Source organism: Condylura cristata, unplaced genomic scaffold, assembly GCF_000260355.1.
Source record: "Condylura cristata isolate star-nosed mole 26May11 unplaced genomic scaffold, ConCri1.0 scaffold00033, whole genome shotgun sequence".
Lineage (NCBI taxonomy): Eukaryota > Metazoa > Chordata > Mammalia > Eulipotyphla > Talpidae > Condylura > Condylura cristata.
The window spans coordinates 16,390,679-16,412,479 of record NW_004567134.1 but is presented as its reverse complement, the minus strand read 5'-3'; the positions used below and the strand labels follow the sequence as shown (position 1 = coordinate 16,412,479).

The following is a 21,801-nucleotide window of genomic DNA, read 5'->3' as shown; positions in this document are numbered from 1 at the left end:
CTGCCCAGCGGGAGGAGCCGGGGCCAGGCGTGCGCGCTTAACCCTTTCCTCGGGGCGGGCTCCGCCCCGGGCGGCCTCGCGCCTCGGAGACCCTTGGGGCCGAGAGCGGCCCCGGGACGTCGGGGCGCAGTGGAAGCGCCGGCCGCAGCATCCCTGCGCAGGGGCTGTGCGCGCGTGGGAGACGGCAGCGCGGTGCCTCTACACCTATTTCCTTTTAGGGAGTGCGCCCGCCCTCGTCCCTCCCCGCGCCTCCGCTACAGGTCACTCCCGCCTACCGCTTGACGCGCATCCTTAAGATCTTCCTGACGCACCGTCACACATTTTAAATAGAAATGAGATCATAGGCGCACACTGTGCCTAACTTGCCTCCGTTCCCTTTGCCAGGGGCGGCACCTGCCCCGTTTGCCACGCGAAAGGTGCAGACCCGCCGTCGCCTTTCTTGAGACTGCGGCACGTGGACGGCTTTTCTTAGTGGCCTAGGTCCCGAGGTTGCCCGTGGGTGTCTACCCTGGTGCCAGCAGGGGCTGTTCTGCGCGGACACCTCCCAGCACCTGCTCTGCCAGCCTGTCTGAGCTGCCTCCCCAGGCGGGCAGACGCCTGGGTCTGCAGAGACCCGCCAGTGTCCCGGGGCCACTTTGGACGCTCCTGACAGCCTCAATGTCCACCATTAGCTTGGATACGGTAGAAGAGATTCACCCGAAGAATAGAGGTGATCTTTAACAATGCTGTAGAATTCCTAATGACTGCAGAAGTTCCCCGGTAGGTAGATGGTTGTTTACTAAAGTTACAGTCTTTTGAATTCTAAAGCTAATAGATGCTAATTACCCCAATTCAAGTAGCAGACACGTTCCAGGAGTGTGCCGGCCTACCCCTGGCCTCCCCGGCTCTGCCCCTAGTGGGCCCACAGCTAACATTTTTTTTAAAGATTTATTTATTTGTGCATACAGAACTGGGGTACAGGCCAGAGGTGCAGGGGCGGTGAGGGGATTCACCAGAGAGAGCGGGGAGCAGAACAGGCAGACAGACGGGTACACTGCTGAGGGGAGCAGCGGGCGGGTCAGGAGAGGTCTGCTGGCCATGTGGTCACCTCCGGGGCAGGCGGGGATCGAACTCGTGCGCAAGTGGCTCCAGCTTCCCAGTGCTGCGCTCTGACCCCTGGCCGCCGGGCCCTGTGTACGCCCTATGTCCCTGCGTTTCTTTGTCACAAAAATGGGCTCAGACTGCGCCTGGAGCCGCCGCTTTGTGTTGCTGTAGCAAAGGGCAGGAAGCATCAGGAAGGCAGTACCTGCTGGCTCCAGCTTCTCTCAAGGCCCACAGCTGCCTGCACTGTTGCTGGGTGTTACCAACATCCCCCACTCAGGGCTCCAGGCACTGATAGCTTTTTCTTCCGACTAGAACAATACTGCAGCAAACGTTCTTACACAGCAATACGCATGGTCTCCCGATGACTTGTACGGTGCCATTTTTTAAAAAAGATTTATTTGTGCATGCGAGAGCTGGGGTACAGGTCAGAGGTGTGTGTGTGTGTGGGGTGGATTCATCACAGAGAGGAGAGAACAGGGAGGTCACGGAAACACTGTGCCGCCTGCTGGGAGAGGTCTGCTGCCGTCCCTGCCCGGAATTGAACCCTCCTGCTGTGGCGGCTAAAGACAGCTTCAGTGTTGAGAGCCCTTGGTGCCACCAGGGAGGGCCTGGCCCCATTTATTGTTTAAAATATTTATTTATCTATACACACAAGAACTGGGGTACAGGCCAGAGGCGCAGGGGGTGAGAGGATTCACCAGAGCCAGAGGGGGAGCAGAACAGGCCGACTGACAGGCCACTGCTGAGGGGAGCAGCGGGGAGACAGGAGAGGCCTGCGGTGCCAGGACCGCGCGGGTCAGCTCCGGGTCAGCTCCCTGGCTGGTGACCGAACGCGTGCTGCAGTGGCTGCGCGTGACCCCTGCACCCCTGGGGAGGGCCCCTTGGACCCATTTTTGTGAGTATCTGTCTACCTAGCTGTCTGCCTGTGTCTTCTGTCACAGGAGGTACGTAGTGGCTGATGTGATTTTTGTCTGACTTTGCTTTTCTGTTTACCAGTATTCTCTACAGCCACATACTTCTTTTGTGGTCAGAGATAAGAAAGATAAATATCATTTTTTTAAAAAGAAAATTTTTCCTGAGTTGAGCAGAAACCTCTCTCCCCGCTCTCAAGGGAAGCGGAACTTGGACGTCAGGGTGTCTGAGGGGCGCGTGAGAGGCATTTCGTTCCCAGCAGCTGGTGAATGGCGGGGCTGCATCCAAGAAGCTTTTCTGTCTCTGGGGGAGGTGTTGGGCTCTTCCGGTTTCTTCCCACCATCTGACCAGCTCTACTGTTTTCTTTGTGGGAACCCCTACAGAGCTGTAAAACACAGCTTTTCTCTGGAATCCTCTCCCTTCAAGGCAGTCCTTTCAGCCTTCCCTTGAGTGACAGGCTGTGACATATCCCTTTCCCTTGCAGTAGGCCCCTGGCCGGCAGCGAGCAGGAGCGCAGGCCCGGGCTGGCAGCTAGCTGGGAGGGCAGGCCCCTGGCTGGGCAGCGAGCTGGCTCTGACCGACTGACCCTCTCGCAGGAGTCTGTGTCTGTGCGGCTGTTTGTCCCGTTTGAGCTGGCCTCGTGGCAAGTTGTCTGGACCCCGGGTCTGCACAGTAGGAAACTTGCATTTGTGGGGGGCATTGTCCAAGAGCGTTTCTCCTCCTGATGGCAGCCTGCTTTCCCTGGGGGGGCCCATGCTTCCCCCCATGGGCAGTGTTGGTGCAGGAGATGCACCTCAGAAGCTGAAGCCTCCAGATGGGCCCTCTTGCTGCCTTCTGGGGACTCTGCTGAACCTCCTTTGGGAGGTGCTGAGATTCTCAGCAGACTGAGCGCTGGCCTGGACCCTCTGCTCTCCCCAAGGACCAGTGGCCAAGAGTCCCCATTTGTGTCCCTGCAGACCCTCACTGACCTGACAGATCCCGGCGGCTGGCCGCAGGATTATCCTGCCCCCTTGGCAGCCAGTGCCCCAACCCTGTTGTCTCCAAGCCACCCCTTGGTTGGGGCTCTGATTCCAGACAACAGAAGAGAGACTGTGATCCCCTTGGCCAGAGGCCGAGATGAAAGCTGAGGCTGTGGAAAGAGGAGTCTGATTGAGGGTAGAGGTGGGGGGGCACCCCGTCTCCAAAAGGGGTGCCCAGCATCACCCTGAAGACACTGGGGGGCAGGAGTGGGTGGGAGGTGATCTCCCCTCCACAGGGGTGCTCAGTGGCTGTTCCCTCTGACTTTACCTGCTGGGGGCTCTGCACCCCCAGTCTGCGCTCTCACTGCACAGCTGCGAAGTGGGGGCTCCTGAGGTTAAGTAGCTTGCTCGAGCTCACTGCAAACCACAGGCCACGCCCGTGACTTAGTGTCATTTGTTCCAGTTTATTCATCTAGCTTTGTGGAGTTCTGCGTGACATTTTTATTCAATGTATTTTTTAAAGATTTATTTAGTTGTGTTACAATCCAAAATTGAATTTTTTTCCCCAGAGAAGATTGATTTCGACCAGAGTGGAAATATTTGTAATATTTGTCTTTGACAGTAGTTTTCACCTACTTTTAGAATAACCGGCCCTCCCTGGTGGTGCCGGGGTTAAAGCGCAGCACTATGCTCTGTCCACAGCCACCTCAGCGCCAGTTCCACCCCTGGCCAGGGAGTGACCCCAGGGCGCAGCAGACCACTCCTGCCTCCCCGCTGCTCCCCTCAGCAGTGTGTTTCAGTCCATCTGCCTGTTCTGCTCCCCGCTCTGTCTCTTACCCCCTGCTCCTCTGGCCTGTGCCCCAGTTCTTTAGCTGTAAATCTTTACACACACACAGGAATGACTAACCTGTTATCTGTTCTATTACGACAGTACCCCCAGTAGGATCTGGGCTGTGAGGAGGGGCTGGGAAGGCCAGACCACGGTGCCCCCGCCCAGACAGGGGCTAAGCAAGTCTATGCAAACGCGATCCCTGCCCAAGGGGCTGAACGGGAGCTCCCAGCCCTGCGTGGTAGCTGCAGAGAAGGAGCCGGAAGGCAAGGCAGGGGCCTCACGGTTGGCTGTGATGGCTGTGATGACGCCCGTGAGAAACACCCAGGGCGCTTGGCTGGCACCTTGGTTCCACTTGGGGGCTCTGCAGGCAGGAACAAGGAAACAAAGGCTGTGGAGGTGGAGGTGGGAGGCGGCTCAGCCTCACGGGCCTCCCTGAGGTGCCTCCCTGAGGTGCCTCCCGCTGGACTCTGCTTGGATTAGGCTCTCACCTGGCCCAGAGCCTTGGATCACGGGAGTCTTAACTTTTTTTTTTTTTCAATTTTATCTATTTGTGCATACAAGAACTGGGGTCCAGGCCAGAGGTGCAGGAGGTGAGCGGATTCCCCAGAGACAGAGCGGAGAGCAGAACAGGCAGATGCACGAAGTGCACTGCTGAGGGGAGCAGCGGGCAGGTCAGGAGAGGTCTGCTGCACCCATGGGTCACTCCCGGGCTGGGGATCGAACTTGTGCTGCAGCGGCTGCCCAGTCTCACAGTGATGAGATTTAACTTTTGCGCCACCAGGAGGCCCAGCACTGGTTTTTTATTGGCTTAATTTTCTCTCCACCTCTCACTCGGTCCCCTTTATTTTTTAGGGGTTAAGTCGCAGTACTGTGAAGCTACCTCCAGCCAGTGCAGCACAAGTTTGATCCGGGCCAGGGGGCAGCAGACCTCTCCGTCTCCCGACACCTCTCCTCAGCAGTCCCCTTTCTCTCTCCCTGCCGTGAGAAACCACTGGAAGACTCAGTTCCCAGCAGGTAAGCGTGCTGTCAGAAACACTCCAGTGTGTCAGTAAGCGGCTTGCAAGGGGGGGAAGAGTGGCCCAAGACAGGAGCCAGAGGCCCCGCGGCGCCCGCGCTGGGAACCGCCCAGGAGACACCGAGGCCCTGGGAGCTTGTCTGCAGAATGGACAGCAGGCGAGACGGCATGTGGGTTGTTCGCGAAATTCCTGTTCGAGATACTGAAAGAACAGTACTGGGCTTATTTTAAAATGCTGGAGGGGGAAAAAGTGGGTTTGGACATATGTGAGAATGGCCGAAAACTGGTGTTTCCTGAAGCAGGGCGATGACTAGTAGTTGACTAGTAGGTGACTAGACTCTCCTCGTGTGTTTGGACATTTTCCATCAGCAGAGACGGAGAATGGGGGAGATCTGCAGAAAGGGAGCTTCACAGGAAAGGGTGCCACAGGCTGCCGTGCGTCTCGAGAGCTGACAGTAGAGTTATCCTTGGCTCCTTGGAGGCCTGAGCCCTGCTCATCTTCCAGGGCGGCAGGTCGGAGAGCAGGAAGGAAGTGGGGTCCGAGGGGCCAGGAGAGGGTGTGGTAGGGCAGGGGTGAAGGCACTTGGGGGGCTCAGAGCCTTGCCAGCTGCCCCGAGACCCTCTGCACCCAGCGGCGACCCCCCACGAGCCCCCCGTATGCCGACGTGCGTCGCCTCCCCGACCGGAGACTCGGGCTTCAGCAGCGGGGGCTCAGCCCTCAGGCCCCTGCAGCTTAGTGAGTGAGACGCGCGGGCCTGAGACGTCCCTGCAGGTGTGGTGTCTCGGCTTCAGCACATTTGCGAAGCGGGCAACCACCCCGTTCAGCTTGGGAATTGTACTTCTGCTTTAAAGAGCTGGCTTGAGAGGCCGGGCACAGTCGAGGCTGGCAGGAGGGCTGCGGGCACATCTGCCGGGACAGAAACTTGAGGGTGCGAGCAGCCCCCCGCTTTGCTCCCGCCGGCCCAGCCCAGCAGACCTGCCTCTGGGCTCCCTGGATGTGGCCTGTCCTGGACGTTTCAGGACAAGGGACTGCGCACGTGGCCTTTAGTGAGAGCTTCTCGCCCTGAGTGTGCGCTTCCGGCTGCTGACACGGGACCCGTCGGCCCGAGTCATGGCTCATGGTGTGGCGTGGGGGCCCGGCCCCGTCGCCCGCCATCGCGGAGGGACGTTCCACTCCGGGTTACTGTGACGCTGCTGTGGACTCCCGCCCGAGTGTCTGAGCGTCTGCCATGTATTTTGGCTTCTCGGGCATGCGCCTACCCGGCAGTGGTGCTGCGGGTCCCAGGAAGTGACATTTAACCGTCTGAGGAGCTGCTAGGTTGTCCCCAGAGGGGTCACCCTGCACTGTGACCCGGATCCTGAGATTTCCCCTGAAAACCTGTGTCTGTGCCCACGTGCTTTGCTGTGGAGAGCAGGCTGAGGACTTCCGGGAGATTCTCAGGGGTTCTGTGACCCTCAGAGAAGCCCAAACCCCTAATTTTGTGCCTTTTCTGTGCCTCGTGCGAGTTCCTTGCCATCCTCAGGTCATGTCTTCTTCACGTTAGATTCTCTAGCCCTGGTCACGAGACACTCAGAACTAGTGGCAGAAAGTGGTCTGTGACCCACAAAGGCAACATTTTTACAGGCCAAGAAGAGAAAAAAACAGGATGGTTTAATTTATAAGAGTCAAGAGTCATTTGTTCTTGATTATAGTGTTCAACATGCAAATCACACTCGCCTCTTGGTACAGAAACGGCCCCCGCCACTCCCGCACAGTCAGAACAGACGGGGCGATCCCTGGGCAGCCCTTCCCAGGCGCCCGCAGACGTGCAGCCCCTCATCCTGAGTGACTGGGATGGGGCCTTCTGTTGGGCGAGTCGCCATGCAAGCTGCAGCACCTCGGACACCCCAGCACACCTGACCTATTCTGACCCCGGATGGAGACGTCGTGTTGGACTGACTCTGATGACCCCAAAGGCGCTGGAGAACCTGGCAGTGTCTGGGGGACACTGGTTCCCACTGGGCAGTGGTAGGTCAGCTAGGGGCTTGCTGAGTTTGTCCTGGCCTGGGCACTCACTCAAGTAAGTTTATCGGAGCTAGGATTGGACACGTCTGCTCTCACGTCCTTCTATAGGCCCAAACTGCACAACACGGGGAGCTCCCGCCCCTCCCCACAGCTCCTAAATTCTCAGTAATGAAACGTACTTCTGTGTAGAGAAAGATATAAAAACATCAACAAAAACTAACGGTAAACTGTAGGCTGTCCGGACCCCGAGGAAAGGGGCATGACGAGGTGGGGAGCCAGGCTCTGCACGGAGTCGCGGGGCCGGCGGCGCCGAGGGCCGACCTGCCTAAGGCTACTCGCCACCGGCTCGAGTGTCCCCCTTTCTGGAGTCACCTGAAGGAAAACTTAAAACATTTTAAAAACAGCTGTTCCTGGAAGCCGCCCGCACGCCCGCCTCACGCTTTCTCCGGTTTCAAAGAGAAAGGGGAGCCCGGCTGGACAGACATGCCTCGCCCGCCCGCGCCCTTCCTGTCCGCTCCCAGACGCCGGCCCACACGCAAGTCACAGGGCTCCTCCGAGATCCCACAGCGCATCCCGCCCGCTTCAGAAAATCGAGGCCTGGAGTTCCTTCTTGAACATGCCTTCGAAGTGGAGGTCTCTGGCCATGAGCTCCTCTTCCACATCGTCCAGGGCCCACTGGTGGTCGGTCAGCTCCAAAGCCTCCCACTCCGTCTGCAGGGGAAAGAAGGGGCAGGGTGCGGGCCGTCACTGGGGCCGGGGCGGGGGGCCTCTGCCGGCAGGCAGGTGCCACTGTCCCCCCATTTACCTTCTACCCCCAATTTATACACAGCACACAAAGGCTACGAAAGGCCACACAGCTGGCTCAGGGTCACAACTGGTTCAAGGTCACTGAGGCCAGTGCCACTGCTCAGTGGTCTGGTCATGCTGACGACGTCTGCCTTTGGCTAACGGGTTTAAAGCTGTTCTGAAATTTAACACGCACTACGCGGTCAGGACGTACCTCACACTGAATACACCTGGCTGACTGACGTGGGCACTTTTAAATCCCTCACATGCCACAGAGCTCGCCCTTCCAAGGTGCACAGCTTAGTGGTTTTATGCAAAGATGTGCAGCACTCACACCACCTAGTCCAGAACTTCCCTTACTGCCAAAAGAAACTGTGGAATCGCAGGCACGCCCCCACGCCCAGGGCGCGGCCACCGCCGTCCGGGACCGGACGCGCTGCTGCGGGCACAGGCGTGGCCGTCTCAGCGTGCTTCGCTGCCTCCTCCCTGCTGGAGCGGGACTCGGGGCTCCGCGCCGTTTCTGGCTCGTAACGTGCCGTCACACGTTCCGTCTGCCCGTGTCTGTCGGCAGGCGGGCCTCCGACAGCGAGCACACACGCCGGCGTGGAGACGCGTTTCCAGCCCTTCAGCACTGGCCCCGAGGACTCGCTGGGTCACAGGGGACGCGTCTGACCGCCTGCGGATGGCCAAGCCCAGCTCTCCGGCTGCCCCGCCCGTGTGCGTGACCCTTGCGGCGACAGGGCGGCGGCCCCCGCATTTCCGCAGCCCCGATCCCCGGACACCGTGACGGGACGCTGGGAGGTGTCTGCCTGCTCTGGGGACATGTTGGTTCAAATTCTCCTCACGGCCCACTCGGTCCTCCACTTCTTGCTGAGTTCTTAGAGTTCTTTGCTCTGAATCTCAGGCCCTTTTCGGGGAAGATGTGCAAACCTTTTCTCCCATTCTGTGGGTGTCTTTACTTTCCTGACTGTCCTCTGAAACACGAAAGTCTTCATCTTGACAGAAGTCCCGTCTGCCTGTTTTTCCTGTCGGCGGCTGTACTTTCAGGGTCGTATTTAAGGAGACACCGCCTAGTCTAAGCTCATATTTACATCCACGTATTTCTCTTAAGAATTTTAGACTCAAGCTCACATTTAGCTCTTTGGTCGGTTTAAACCTGTTATTTATAAACAGGCCTTTTCTACTGTGGCAAAAATACGTAAAACTTGCCACTCTTAGCCACTCTAAATCCACGACCCAGCAGCTCCAGCAACACCCCGCACACGGCGTGGCCACGGCTACATGAAGTGTCTAAGACGCCTCATCCCCGAAACAGCGGACTCTGAGCTGAGTGAGCAGGAAGCCCCTTCCCAGCCTTGAGTTATCTTGTCAAAAATCACTCCATTGTAGGAGCAGGAATTTGCTCCCCGGCTCCCGGGTCTACCCCACTGTTTGCATGCCCAGCCCGTCCCCGCGCCGGCGCCAGGCCCCCCGCTCAGGACTGGGGCCCCGCGCAGCCTCTCAAATCAGCGCGACCTCCGAGCCGGTTCACGGTGAGCACTTCCTGGGCTGCTCGGCGCCCTGCACGTATGGGCAGACCCCGACAACAGCTTGTTCACGTCTGCAAAAGGGCAGCTAGGCAGACCCTTGCCGGGGGTCCCAGTGGAGCGGACCTTGGAGGAGACGGCACCTCGACCCCCTCGGCTCTCTGTACACGAATGTGGAGGCCCTTCCTCGCGGCGAGGCGTCTTCAACTTCTGTCAGCAGTGTTCTGTAGTGCCCAGCATGTCTTCATTGCCTTTGTTTAAATGACTCCTAAGCGTTCTTTTTGATACTATAAATGGAATTATCTTTAATATCATTTCAGACTTCGCTGTCAATGTTCAATGGATCGTTGTATACTGGCCTCGAACCCTAACACCTGCTGTGTGCGTGTTCTCCTCAGAACCCTGAACTGACTTAAGAGATGATTCTGTCTCAGGAACAAGAGAAGTGTAAACCACCGGCCCACGCTCCCCTCAGGGAACCCACTTGTGCAGTAACTCTGGCAAGCGGAGCTGCGTGGGGGAGCGCGGTACCTTGAAGGCCTTGTTGGTGTCCGCGGGCATGGCCATGGCGGCGCCTGTCATCTGTTCCTGCATCATTCGGGACTGGTCAGCGGCTGCAGCAGAAGACACGGGCGTGAGAACCAGCGCTCGGAGGACACCCAGCGCCCTCCTCAAACAACGCTGCAGCTCTTGGTGGGGGTTAACAGCTGCACCCCAGATTCACCAGGCGCCAGCTATCCCCTCCGCCGAGGGGACACAAGGACGCAGGAGGAGGTAACGAGAGGAAGCACTGAACCGCCCTTCAGGTTGAACAGCAAGAGTACCTACCCCCAGCCACCGCACAGCTGCTCTCTGCAGGTATGCTGCTGGCAGACTTCACATATTCGGCCTCACCCACTCCTCACCACCACCCATGGCCTCACCCGGGAGGTCCAGACAAGTGAATAGCACACGGGGGTAGTCCAGTGACTGGCCCCAGGCCCCAGGCATGAGGAAGTAGCCAGGGGCTGGTGCCAGGTCCCTCAGCGCGGGCACTAACTCGGGGCACTGAACATGGCCGTGTGACTGCCTAGGGGAATTCAGTCTTCTGCCAACACCGGAATGTTTAAGACGCTGGAACCCCCGAGAAACTTACCAACGAGTTTAGGGAACGAAGCACTGCACAGTGCTACAAACTATGACATACTTGCTTTCCGGTGCCCCAAGGGTCTGCGTCGGTCCAAGTATTTGCTATGGGACCTGCTGTGCTTCTTACCATTGTCTTGGCCCAGAATCAGAGAGTAAATGCTCCGAAGTCCAAAGACATTGAGGAAGTACCAGGATGCGGAACTCACCCTGCAAAGCCAACGTGAAACCGAACAGGCTGTTACCGTGGAAGCCCCCGGGGCCCCGTTGTCCCCAAGGTTGTTCGGCCTGCAGAGAGAACTCAGCTGGCGTGGGAGCCGCCGGCCCGGGCAGATCGGGCAGAAAGCAGGGTGGAGGTGGCCACGGGCTCTGCAGCGAGGCCGCGGGCCCTCGGCCTTCCGCGGCAGGGCCTGGACTCCCGGCCCTTCCTCCACCAGTCCATCATGGCCTTCCCATGAAAACTTACTATTTGTAATTATGACAACACACACTTGTTATTTATAACAAATGCAAAGAACACAAGAACACTAAACTGAAAACAGAGAGGCGCCTGTGGAAAGCACACGTGGTGGCGACCTGCAGGAATACTGCAATGCTGAGGCGGCAGCTACCGGGAAAGCCACCCCGAGTCCTGGACTTCTCCACGCACCTGTCCCTTAGCTTAGGTTCCCGCGGGGCCGCCGTTCCTAAGCAGGCATGCAGTGAGAGCTAACAAGAGCGCGAGGAACGGCGTGCGGAGGGAAGGAACCTGCACCTCCCTCCAACCCCTGGGGCCCTGGACGGCTGCAGTCCCTCTGCCACCCACAGGCTGCGGCAAGTAAACACCCACTCCCCAGGGAGCATCTGCTCGGCAGCCCACCGCAGACCCAGGCTCCAGCTCCCTCCAGGCAGGCATGTCAGGCGCATCCCTGTCTGGGCGCGAGAGGAGGGCAACAAGCTTTCCTGCAGCCCAAGAAGCTTCTGGCTCACCCAGATGGGCCTGCAGGGCCCAGGCCTGCAAGTCAAGCCACTCCTGGCGCACGGCCTCTCCCTGCCAAGCTGGCACGGCCACACCCTCCCTGCACGGGCCTGCCCTGCTCTCCACGCAGCCAGAGGCACTACGAGGGAGTCAAGGTTGCCACAAGTGCCGTCACTGCCCAGGCTGCTCTGGCCTCGCTACCTGCCGTGCCAGCCTCTGGGAAGCCACAGACGGAACCGTCTGGAGCGACCACGAGAAGCAGCACCGCAGAGTTCCAGCTGCTGCGGCAGGGTTCCAAGGCCTTCCAGGGTGGGGCCTTACTCCTCTGCTAGAATAAACAGCGACACGCAAGGCACGAGTGCTGGGCGTGGTCAGCTCTGCAGCCAACCGCAGCCCTCCACTTGCCCCACTGGTTAGCATGAGGACAAAAAAAGTACGCGGAAGTGCCCAGCGCAGTGGCTGCTGCCAGTGAAGTGGTAACACCATTAACAGCAGCAACGTAGTTTGGAAAGCGTAACACTCCCCTCAACTCCAGGATATCGTTAAGTCTTTCTGGCCAGAGATCCGGGCTCCTTCTGTTAGCTTCGAGGAGTGGACACATCCACCTTGCCCCCCGCAGCCCCAGAGAAGAGAGGCCCGCAGGCTCGTCCTTCGTGAGACTCGCCCAGATGTGCCATCACCCCCCCATGGCACTCTGCTGGAATTCGGTGGGAGAAAACTCTAGAAGCTGGTTCCAGCGAGGCGTGGGAACCACAAATCTTCCCTAAGAGTCACCAGTGTTAGCACTGGTTTCTGTTTTGTTTACACGCAAGCTCTTACCAGGACGCATCTAACGTGAGCAGTTCGATCCCTTGCTGCAGCATAGGCTTGAAGCGGAGGGTCAGGGGAAACGGGACCTTGGCTGCAGGGGAGAGAAAGACTCGGGTCACTCCAGGTCTGTCGCCCGAGAACACACGTGCGACTGCATGTGCTCAGTCGGGAGAAGCCGGGGCGTCTGAGCCACAGAGTTGGGCGACGGTGTCCGCAGGGGAACCTCTTCCATTTCTGAGGAAACCACAGGCAGATGTCTGCCTGCCGTGGCTTGCTGAACATCAGCTTCCTTACTGCTCACGAAGCGGGGGCTGTGACCTAAAATCTGACAGGGACCTGCGCTAACGCCTTGAGCCCCAAGTGGAATGTGTGCCCACAGAGTCACACGACTGAAAAACCTATCTGGCTTGAATAAACTCAGAACAACTGATTAACAGACAGAGTGAAGTCGAAATGGCACAGGCCTCCTCCATCTAGCCAAACCCAACACCAAATGGGTTCTGGAATCAAACCAGCAAGTCGGCCTTTTGGGGCCCGACGCGTCTAAAGCGCCCCCTCGGGAAGGCAGGCCGGCGGGGGCGTAAGCCACACCGCATGGAGCTTTTGCTCCAAGACGTTTCCAGTTTCCACCCGAGGACACAGGGCCCAGGTGTCAGCGTCCCCACAGCACGTGGCTTCCTCGGAGGGACACGGGGGGAGCGCCATCCGGCAAGCGCAGGGCCCACTGGTCGGCGACTTACTGGTGACAAAGCCCGAAAACGTCATGTTGATCCACCCGCCGATCAGGATCATCGGGAGCACGTTGGTCACGTTGCCTTTCATCATGTCTGTCAGCATCGTGGGGTCTGAGGTAAAAGCACACGGGGCCGTCACGGCGCTGTCGGCCGCGACTTCCTGCCTGCCTAACCGTCCACATTTACTTGATAATTCAAGTGACGTAAGTTCACTGTAAAAACTTCACATGACATAGGGACGCTGGATGTACACAGGTCTTGGGCCCACTCTGAACACGGGCAACAGGCTAATGTTCAGCTTTTCCTCTTTCTAGAGTACACAGTTTCTGTCTGAGTAACACATCTGATAAAGGGAAATTACACTGACTGCACTGATTAATTTTTTTTTTAAGATTTATCTATTTATGCACACAAGAACTGGGACATAGGGCAGAGGTGCGGTGGTGTGAGAGGGTTCACCAGAGACAGAGTGGGGAGCAGGACATGCGATCTACTGAAATACACTGCTGAGGGGCGCAGAGCAGTGACAGGAGCGGTCTGCTGCGCCCTGCGGGTCCCTCCCTGGCCGGGGATCGAACTCGGGCTGCAGTGGCTGCGGACAGCTTCATGGTGCTGAGACTTAACCCCTTGTGCCACCAGGGAGGCTCCCACACTGCTTAACTTTTTAAGCTACTATCTTGGGAACGGTACCGCCAGCTGGTATCGTTCTTCATTTCAGTGTCTGCCAGCAGCCCACTGCGTGGGGGCGCCATCACGTGGGGTGGATCTGCACAGCACTTCCCGTCTCCCCGCCAGTACACAGTGCTGCGCGGCACACCGCCCCTCAACGCTGTGAGCAGCTACTTCCCCCCGCCCAACGGCAGCAGCTCCGGTCCGGCTTTTCTGTCTTTGCGATTTAACAGGATGGGAAGGACTCTTGCTTTAATTTGCTGCACAGGTATTAGTGAGGTCAAGTGTCTCTTCTCTTTATTGGTCTTCTGGTTCTTGTTAAGTTTTTTTTTTTAATTTTTAAAGAAGATTTAATTTATTTATTTATGCATTCAAGAGCTGGGATGTGGACCAGAGGTGTGTGCATGTGTGGGGTGTGGACGGTGGGAGGCTTCACCCGAGACAGAGTGGGCAGCAGGACAGGTGGGTCGATGAAGTGGCTGGGCCACTGCTGCGGGAGCAGTGGGGAGACAGGCGAGGTCTGCTGCACCCTGTGGGTCACCTCGGGTGGGGACTGAACTCACACTGAAGTGGGCACGGCCAGCTTCACCGTGCTGCGCTTTAAGCCGTTGCGCCACCAGGGAGGGCCCTGCTGCCGCTTCCTTTTCACCTACTTTGAACACTGAGTTTCCTGTATCGTCTGGAAAAGAGAAGTCCACTTCCTCCCACAGATCCCGGTGCTGGGTGATCTCTGTTCTCCTCGCAATACTATATGCAGTCAGTTAACTTTTAAACAACCACCCTGCCCGCCGACGATAACTCGTGCCAATCTCCTTAAGGGCAGCCGGGCCTCCACGTACCGGTCATGGGCGACGGAGGAACGACCTTCCTTTTCGTTTTTTTGAAAAAGCCATCCTCTGGGTTGTTGAAGTAGTATTTTCGTGTCAAGAAGGACTAGTAGAAAAAAGAGCCTTGTAAGTCTCAAAACAGTGACACGGCAAGCTTCGAGCTTCCCCCAAAGCTTAGTCAGAAGGCCGCTGAGTATGCTGCTACGCTTCGAGCTGGCAACCTACTTGGCGGCCGCCCGGACACTTTAGCCGAGTCACATTTAAAAACGATTTCCTAAGAGGGGTGAGGTCAGACACCGCGGCCGCAGCCGACTTGCCAGCCCTCAGCTCTCCCCAAAAGGCCCCTTCGCAAACATTCGGACATCGCCTGCCTTCAACAGCAAATCATGGAGCTTTTCATAAAAGATAAATGAGTACCTGTTTGGGAATGTATTTTCCATTTTCCCTGAGGACTCTGCTTCGAATTAGGACTTGACTGAAAAATACAAACAAGACAATGAGATTTTAAAAAAGCGAAACACTAGAAGAAAATGAGAGGAAAAAGGAGAAGACCTATTTAAACACAAGAGGGCCTATCTGCGGGAAACTTCTCAAGACACAAACACCCTGAAGGCCAACAGCGTGTATTTAATGGAGCGACTGTCTCTCAAAAGTGACTGTTTCTGAACAAAGATTTCCGAGAACAAGGCACTTTTCAGACACTGCTTTTTGTTATGTATAATGAGCGAAGGAGGAACCTCCTCTGAGTGAAAAGAGATGTGGGGGACACCAGTGGAGGCGAGGGTGGGAAGGAACTCTGCAGACCCAGAGGTCAGCTCCAGGGCCCGAGACGCAGAGACGCTTCACCCGGGACCCGGGTGCTAGCGAGCTGCCAGTAAACTTTTACTGAGCTGCCACAGGATGGTATTTGGTGACATCTGAACCTGAGGATCATCAAAGATCGCAGCGCGCAAGTGGTGCCGAGACACAAATGCCAAACAGAGCAGGGATCAAAGTGCTCATTTAATCCAGGTTTTCAAGTGTTTTGTTTTTTTTTTTTCTAAAGATCTATTTATTTGTGCATACAGAACTGGGGTACAGGCCAGAGGTGCAGGGCAGTGAGAGGCTTCACCAGAGACAGAGTGGGGAGCAGAACAGGCTGACTGATGAAGTCCACTGCTGAGGGGAGCAGCGGGTGGGTGGAGAGGTCTGCCGCGCCTTGTGGGTCACCTCTGGGGCGGGGGATGGAACTTGCACGGAAGCAGCTGTGGCCAGCTTGCAGTGCTACTCTTCAGACGGCTGCGCCACCAGGGAGGGCCCTCAAGTGTTTTAATGAAGAAAAAATGTCTTCCTTGAATTAACAGGAATGCTGGACCACATAAACTGGGCCTGGTGTCCTCACGCTACTCTTCAATGCAAAGCACCTGCGGTTCCCAAACCACATGCAGATTTCAGTTTGTACAGAAGCTGGGTACACGCACACCCCCCTGGACCAACACTTTCCGAGCCCCACTTTCTCCACGGAGCTCTTCCCAATGTCCAGGTGAATTCTCTCTGGTCTTCGTCCTCCTGACCGTCGCCTTGGTAACTGTACCAGTGTCTGCACCATGCAGGGGCGCACAGAGTGACACGGTGTGCTGTTTCCTGGGAGCAAATCTCAAGCCACTCCAAGCACGGCGGGAACGCCGAGAATCAGGGCCTAGAGGCTTTTATGGTGACACTGTCACAACACCCAGTTATGTGATCAAAACGTTTTACAAAAGTGGGAGCCTGAGATAGAGTCGAAAATAAAAACAAAAACTTTGGTTCTTCACCACCAGCAGTTTCAGCAGCACTAAGTGCTGCTGAAAAATTTAAGCTCTGAGGGCCCTCCCTGGTGGCGCAGCGGGTTAAAGCACAGCACCGAGAAGCTAAAGCCACTGTAGCACGAGTTCGATCCCCGCCTCGGAGGTGACCCACGTGGCGCGGCAGACCTCTCCTGACCCGCCGCCCGCTGCTGCTCCCCTCAGCAGTGGACTTCATCAGTCAGCCTGTTCTGCCCCCCACTCTGTCTCTGGTGAATCCTCTCACTGCCCCTGCATCTCTGGCCCGTACCCCAGTTCTGTATGCACAAATAAATCTTTTTAAAAAACGTAAGCTCAAAAAAAAAAAAAAACGTAAGCTCTGGAATTGGAGAGATGGTTTTAAATACTGACACTGCCATTTGCGAGCCATGTTGGGCAAAGGGTTTGAATACCCTTCGCCTTCACTCATATTCTGAACAGTAGCAAACTGATTCTTATTGAACAATTACGTCTTGTGCTTGTGTGTGCCACGTACTAAGTAAGGCGATAACAACGGTGATCACAAAGCTAGTATCTCGAAGAGAGACACAGGCACCACAGGACTAAACATGGAACTCCACTCTCCACCCTGGGAAGGCGAGCTGGAAGGTGTCAGGGGGGCGGATGGCGGGGGCTTGACTGAGTCTAGAAGTCAGGGCTCAAAGCTTGCTGAGGATGGATGAAGCAGCGGGCATCTTGAGGGTGAGTGGAGGCTGCAGTGGCGAGAGGCTGGAGAGAACAGCGCAGGCCGACAGTCCTGTGGCAGCACTGAGCATGGGTCTCTATGGACCCAGAAAAAGCCACAGAAGCGGGAAGAAAAGGAACCATGGAAAGCTTGGTAAAAATGAGGCCTGGAAGTTGGGCATGAGCCAGGCTGTGCCAGGCTGCCTAGGAGGCCCCTCTGTATTTTTAAAGTTTTTTTTTAAAGATTTATTTTATTTATTCATATAGAACTGGGGTACAGGCCAGAGGCTCAGGGGCAGCGAGAGGCTTCACCAGAGACAAAGTGGGGAGCAGAACAGGCAGACTGACAGAGAAGCAGCAGGGAGACAGGAGAGGTCTGCTGCGCCCTGGGGGTCACCTCCGGGGTGGGATCGAACTCGTGCCGCAGGGGCTTTAGCTTCCTAGTGCTGCACTTCAACCCACTGCGGCGGGGAGGCCTCACCCCACCTCACCCCTCTGTATATTTGTCATTTCAGTAAAGACACGCCCCCGCTTTACTGGATTTAAGCGCGCCACTTCAGCAGTGGCAAATGCATTTCCACTGTTGGGAGACAGCTCCGGAGCTTTTCTTTTTTACCCAGCGAAGCTGAAACTCTACCTGCTGCACAATGCCTCCCCACCCCCCAGCCCATGCTGAGCACCGTTCTACTTCTGGTGTGTATGAGCTGGGCTCACAGAGACGGAACCCAGCTATTTCGTGTCTCCTTCACTTCACCTCGCATCCTGTCCTTAAGATTCATCTATGTTGTAGCTCGCAATAGTTCCTTCCCTTTTTTTTTTAAAAAAAGATTTATTTATTCATACAGAACTGGGGTACAGGGCAGAGATGTGGAGGGTGAGAGGATTCACCAGGGACAGAGTGGGGAGCAGAACAGGCAGATCGACGAAGTCCATTGCTGAGGGGAGCAGCGGGCGGGTCAGGAGAGGTCTGCCGCGCCATGTGGGTCGCCTCCGGGGCAGGCGGGGATCGAACTCATGCGGAAGCGGCTTAAGCTTCTTAGTGCTGTGCTTTAACCCGCTGCGCCACCAGGGAGGGCCAGTTCCTTCCCTTTTTAAGGGTCCCAGTGTACTGTAATCTTTAGCTTATGAGTAAAGGGGGGAGGCCTCCCTGGCAGCGAGGGTGAAGCCTCAGCACTATGAAGCTATCAGCAGCCACTGCAGCAGAGTTCAATCCCCGCAGGGAGGGACCCACATGCTGTCAGACCTCTCCTGTGTCACCTGCTGCTCCCCTCAGCAGCGGATTTCAGTAGCTGGGAGGTTCCTCCAAGTTAACAAGGGGACTGGCATAGGACCTGGCAACCTCACTTCTGGACATTTATCTGCAGGGAATGAAATCAGAATTCTGGACATGCTGCATCCCCGCGCTCACTGCAGCGTTCAAGCAGCCAGGACAGGGCGGCGGCAAGGGTGAAGGGGGCAGCGGTGTCAGGCACGCACACGGGTGTCACTCAGCCACGGGAACAAAGGCCACCCCACCACTGCACTAACGGGGAGCACAGAGGACAGTCAGCGACATCACACGTCAGAAAGACAAACTGACTCCACGTCAACATGGACTCTGAAGACAAGCCTGACCAGACACTGAAGGACAGTGGCTACAAGGCGTGGACAGGGGTGCTACTGATGGGTTAGTCTGCTGGGATGATGAAAGTATCCTGCAAGTAGCTGTCTGATAGGAATGTATTTAATGCCACAAACCATACACTTAAAAAGAGCTCAGATGGTATATTTTATGTATTTTTAATATATTTTTTTAAGCTACACTTTTAAAAAAAGGGCAAAAGGGATGTCCTCAATGATGTCAACCAATCTTCGGATACTGCTTCATTCTAGGTGTTTACCACTGTTACTGATAAGTCCCAAGCACCAGATTGATGGTTTTTGTTTTTTTTCTGCACTTCTCACTGGCCCGAACGTGCCTGAGAACAGGACCTTGACGGTGCCTCACTCTGCGCCTGGCAGTACACAGCACAGGCGTGGAACGTGCAGGGAGAGCATGCGTGTACTGTGGGTAAGTAAGACTTCCGCAGGCGTCCAGGTAGGTCTGTGGCCGCACGGCTGAGCACTTTTGTGGAACTGGTGTTGAGAATCATGACCTTGAGGCATCTTAAGGCCCTGAATAAGACAAGCTTCAAGGTACCCTGTGCATTCTGAACTTGTGGTTTAGGGCGCTGAGAACCGTACACGGACTAAGGCTCACAAACCCTACAGGTAGTTTTTAATTGCACTTTCATTTCCACTAACAGCTTTTAAAAAAACCTTTGTATTACTTATAAAGGTAAAACTCTTTTGCACTGGTAATTTGCAATTGGAAACAATTAAGAAAAAACGTGCCTTTTTAAAGGATTTCTCAAACTAGAGTCGCAGTCTGCTTGCTTTTGTGCACCTTCATTCTTCAAACTTGGGAACATCTTTTATATACATCTGCCCACAAATATGGTCTGTATATTAATGTAGCTTTCATTTTAAAAATCCGTAGGAAATTCTGAGGTTGTAAAAGCTTAATACTTGACGTCCTCATATGTCTCACCATCATCCAGGTTGACAGAGGCTCACACTGTATCAGGGGAATCATCTTTTGCAGTCGCGCCTCGCTGGCTGGGCCACCACTGAGGCGGGCTGGTTATGACCAGAGCTGGGTTCTGGAGACCAGCGGTCTCTGCAGGGCACCGCCCTCAAGCGTGTAGGGGGAAAAGAAGCGCCTCGGTGCCATCTGCTAGGGCTAACAAGGGACGCTGACGGTCCCTCAACAGCGGCAGCTATGCAACACACACACGCCTCAACTCCTTATGGTACCTCATGAACTTACTAGTTACCTGACTTCAAAACCAATTAAGTCCATTTTGGGGAGAGGGAGGTGATTCCCACAGCTGCACTGACAGATACTCAACCACAACGGAAGTAGTCTATCCCACTTTACAATCGTCACTACTTTATGAGTCCCGTTCACGTACATCACTTCACGCTTTAATATTTACATTATAGCTGCTGTCAACTAGATGATGTGGGTGGGGCATCTGAGGAAGTGTTAGCATGTGAGTCGATCACAGCCTGCTTGTGGGTTTGGTGAATCTTTGTCACAGTATTGAAATGCTTGCTTCTGTCTGTACATCCTTTACCATGGGTGGTTGTTGAATCACCTAAAAATACTGTGCTAAACTGTAACCATGGATCCCAAAGAGTGTATTAAAAATTTCAATTAAATCTGAAATGAGTGCCCTGCCTGGTGACATGAGAAATGATAAAAAAGCAGGATGGTATTCTAATTTAGTGACTGGTGTGAGAATTTGTTTTTTCCCACCAACCACATCAGCAAACTAAGTAACAGTGACACTACTTTTTCCAAGTTAAGTTACTTCACATAGTTCCAATTTCAGTCCTTAAACATCAATAGGAAATAAATTCTCAGTATCTGTTGTTTTAGTACATAAATCACAGCATTATGTAAGCTTAGCTATGTGCTGAAAATTGTCTTACAACAAATAATGCAGAAGCCATGTGTTGCTGAGGTCCCGCTGCAATATTTCCACTATATAACTGCAGCACCTGCGGACCAGATTATTATCGCAAAATGGGTGGGTGGGGGCCTAGTAATAGAGAAAATGCATTGTTTTGAACTTCATTAGGAGCAGTCCACCAGTTGGGAAAATCACACCCAAGACAACACTGCCCTCTGGGATGTCTGAGTAGCTGGCGCAGACTGAACCTGTCCTGGCGAGGGTGTGCTCACAGCTGGGCGCAGCCACCTGACTTCTGTGGTATACTTTCTAGGACAGATGTAGAAAGCACTTATGAAATGTGAAGTGTTTTTATTTCATCTGATTGTTGTCTAAAACTTTTTTTTTTTAAACATTCTCATATGTAACTATGCCCACTGTAAATTTCATTTTGGGTTAGAAAAAGGAATTTTGGACCCGCTATTCAGAACTGTTGCTTTAAAAATCACAATGAACCAGGGGTAGAAAGCTGGGGTAAAGGACCTAAAATAGCTGGAATTGTGCTTGAGAGAATTTAACTTTAGAGTCAGACTCTTAAAAACAATTATTTTTATTTATTTATGCATACAAGAACTGGGGTGTCGGCCAGAGATGCATGTGTGTGTGTGTGTGTGTGTGTGTGTGTGAGAGAGAGAGAGAGAGAGAGAGAGAGAGAGAGAGAGAGAGAGGGTTCAGTAGATCTACTGAAATACACTGCCGAGGGGAGCAGCGGGAGACAGGCGAGGTCTGCTGTGTCATGTGGGTCACTCCCTGGCTGGGGATTGAACTTATTTTGCAGTGGCTGGTGACGGCTTGTTAGTGCTGAGACTTAACCCCCTGTGCCACCAGGGAGGCCCTAGAGTCAGACTGTAAGTTAAAAATTCAACTATTAGAAAGTTTCACACCTGAAGTTGTCCTACGTGCTAACATTTGTAGCTGGACGGCTTCCACAGTACCAGATGCTCTGCTGTATCCAACCACATACATTTCTATGTGCTGCAGACAACGGATACTCTGCACAGGCCCTGGGGGAGGTAAGCACGTGTCCAGTGGATGGATATGCCTGCAGTCCTGACACAGAAAATGATCTGGGCTCAATTACTCACACAACATTTCACTGTTTTGGTTGTGATGGGAAAGCTATTTAACTTCTCTGGGCTTCCTTTTCTTCAAGCGTAACAATGGGTTTAGGATGATCTATTTCAGCATAATTGTGTGGATAAAATGAGATCAATAGGCTGGCAGCAATCAATCAGTGCTCAGAGCTCAGAGCTCTCCCTGCTTCTTTCTATTACCTTCTCTTTGTGGTAAACTCACTTAAAGATTATCCTCCGAGATTAGTTCTGGAACTGAAGCACCAGAAAAGTGAGTGAGTGACTCTGTGGTACAGTGGAGCTCCAGATTTGGGAACTAGACGTCTTGCCTGAACGACACTAGGCGTAGCCATGGAAACCTCTTAAGTTTCAGTTTTTATGAGACAAGAACACCTATTTCAGAATTACACTGAAACTTAAATAAGTTAGTGACTATAAGCCCTTAGCATAGTATCTGGCATAGAC

At 54.7% G+C, this 21,801-nt stretch overlaps 1 protein-coding gene across 1 annotated transcript in view; it reads right to left on the bottom strand.

Moving 5' to 3' along the window:
* Positions 1-6,423: 6,423 nt before the first annotated feature.
* Positions 6,424-21,801, bottom strand: part of EMC3 (ER membrane protein complex subunit 3) — a 16,494-nt gene continuing 1,116 nt past the window's right edge. The window contains exons 2-9 of the mRNA XM_004692382.2: positions 14,659-14,716; positions 14,254-14,347; positions 12,752-12,856; positions 12,021-12,102; positions 10,374-10,453; positions 9,650-9,732; positions 7,427-7,517; positions 6,424-7,178 (exon numbers count right to left, since the gene is read on the bottom strand). Coding sequence (XP_004692439.2) covers positions 7,138-7,178; positions 7,427-7,517; positions 9,650-9,732; positions 10,374-10,453; positions 12,021-12,102; positions 12,752-12,856; positions 14,254-14,347; positions 14,659-14,716 — 634 coding nt within the window. The 3' untranslated portion in view covers positions 6,424-7,137. The remainder of the gene's footprint in view (positions 7,179-7,426; positions 7,518-9,649; positions 9,733-10,373; positions 10,454-12,020; positions 12,103-12,751; positions 12,857-14,253; positions 14,348-14,658; positions 14,717-21,801) is intronic.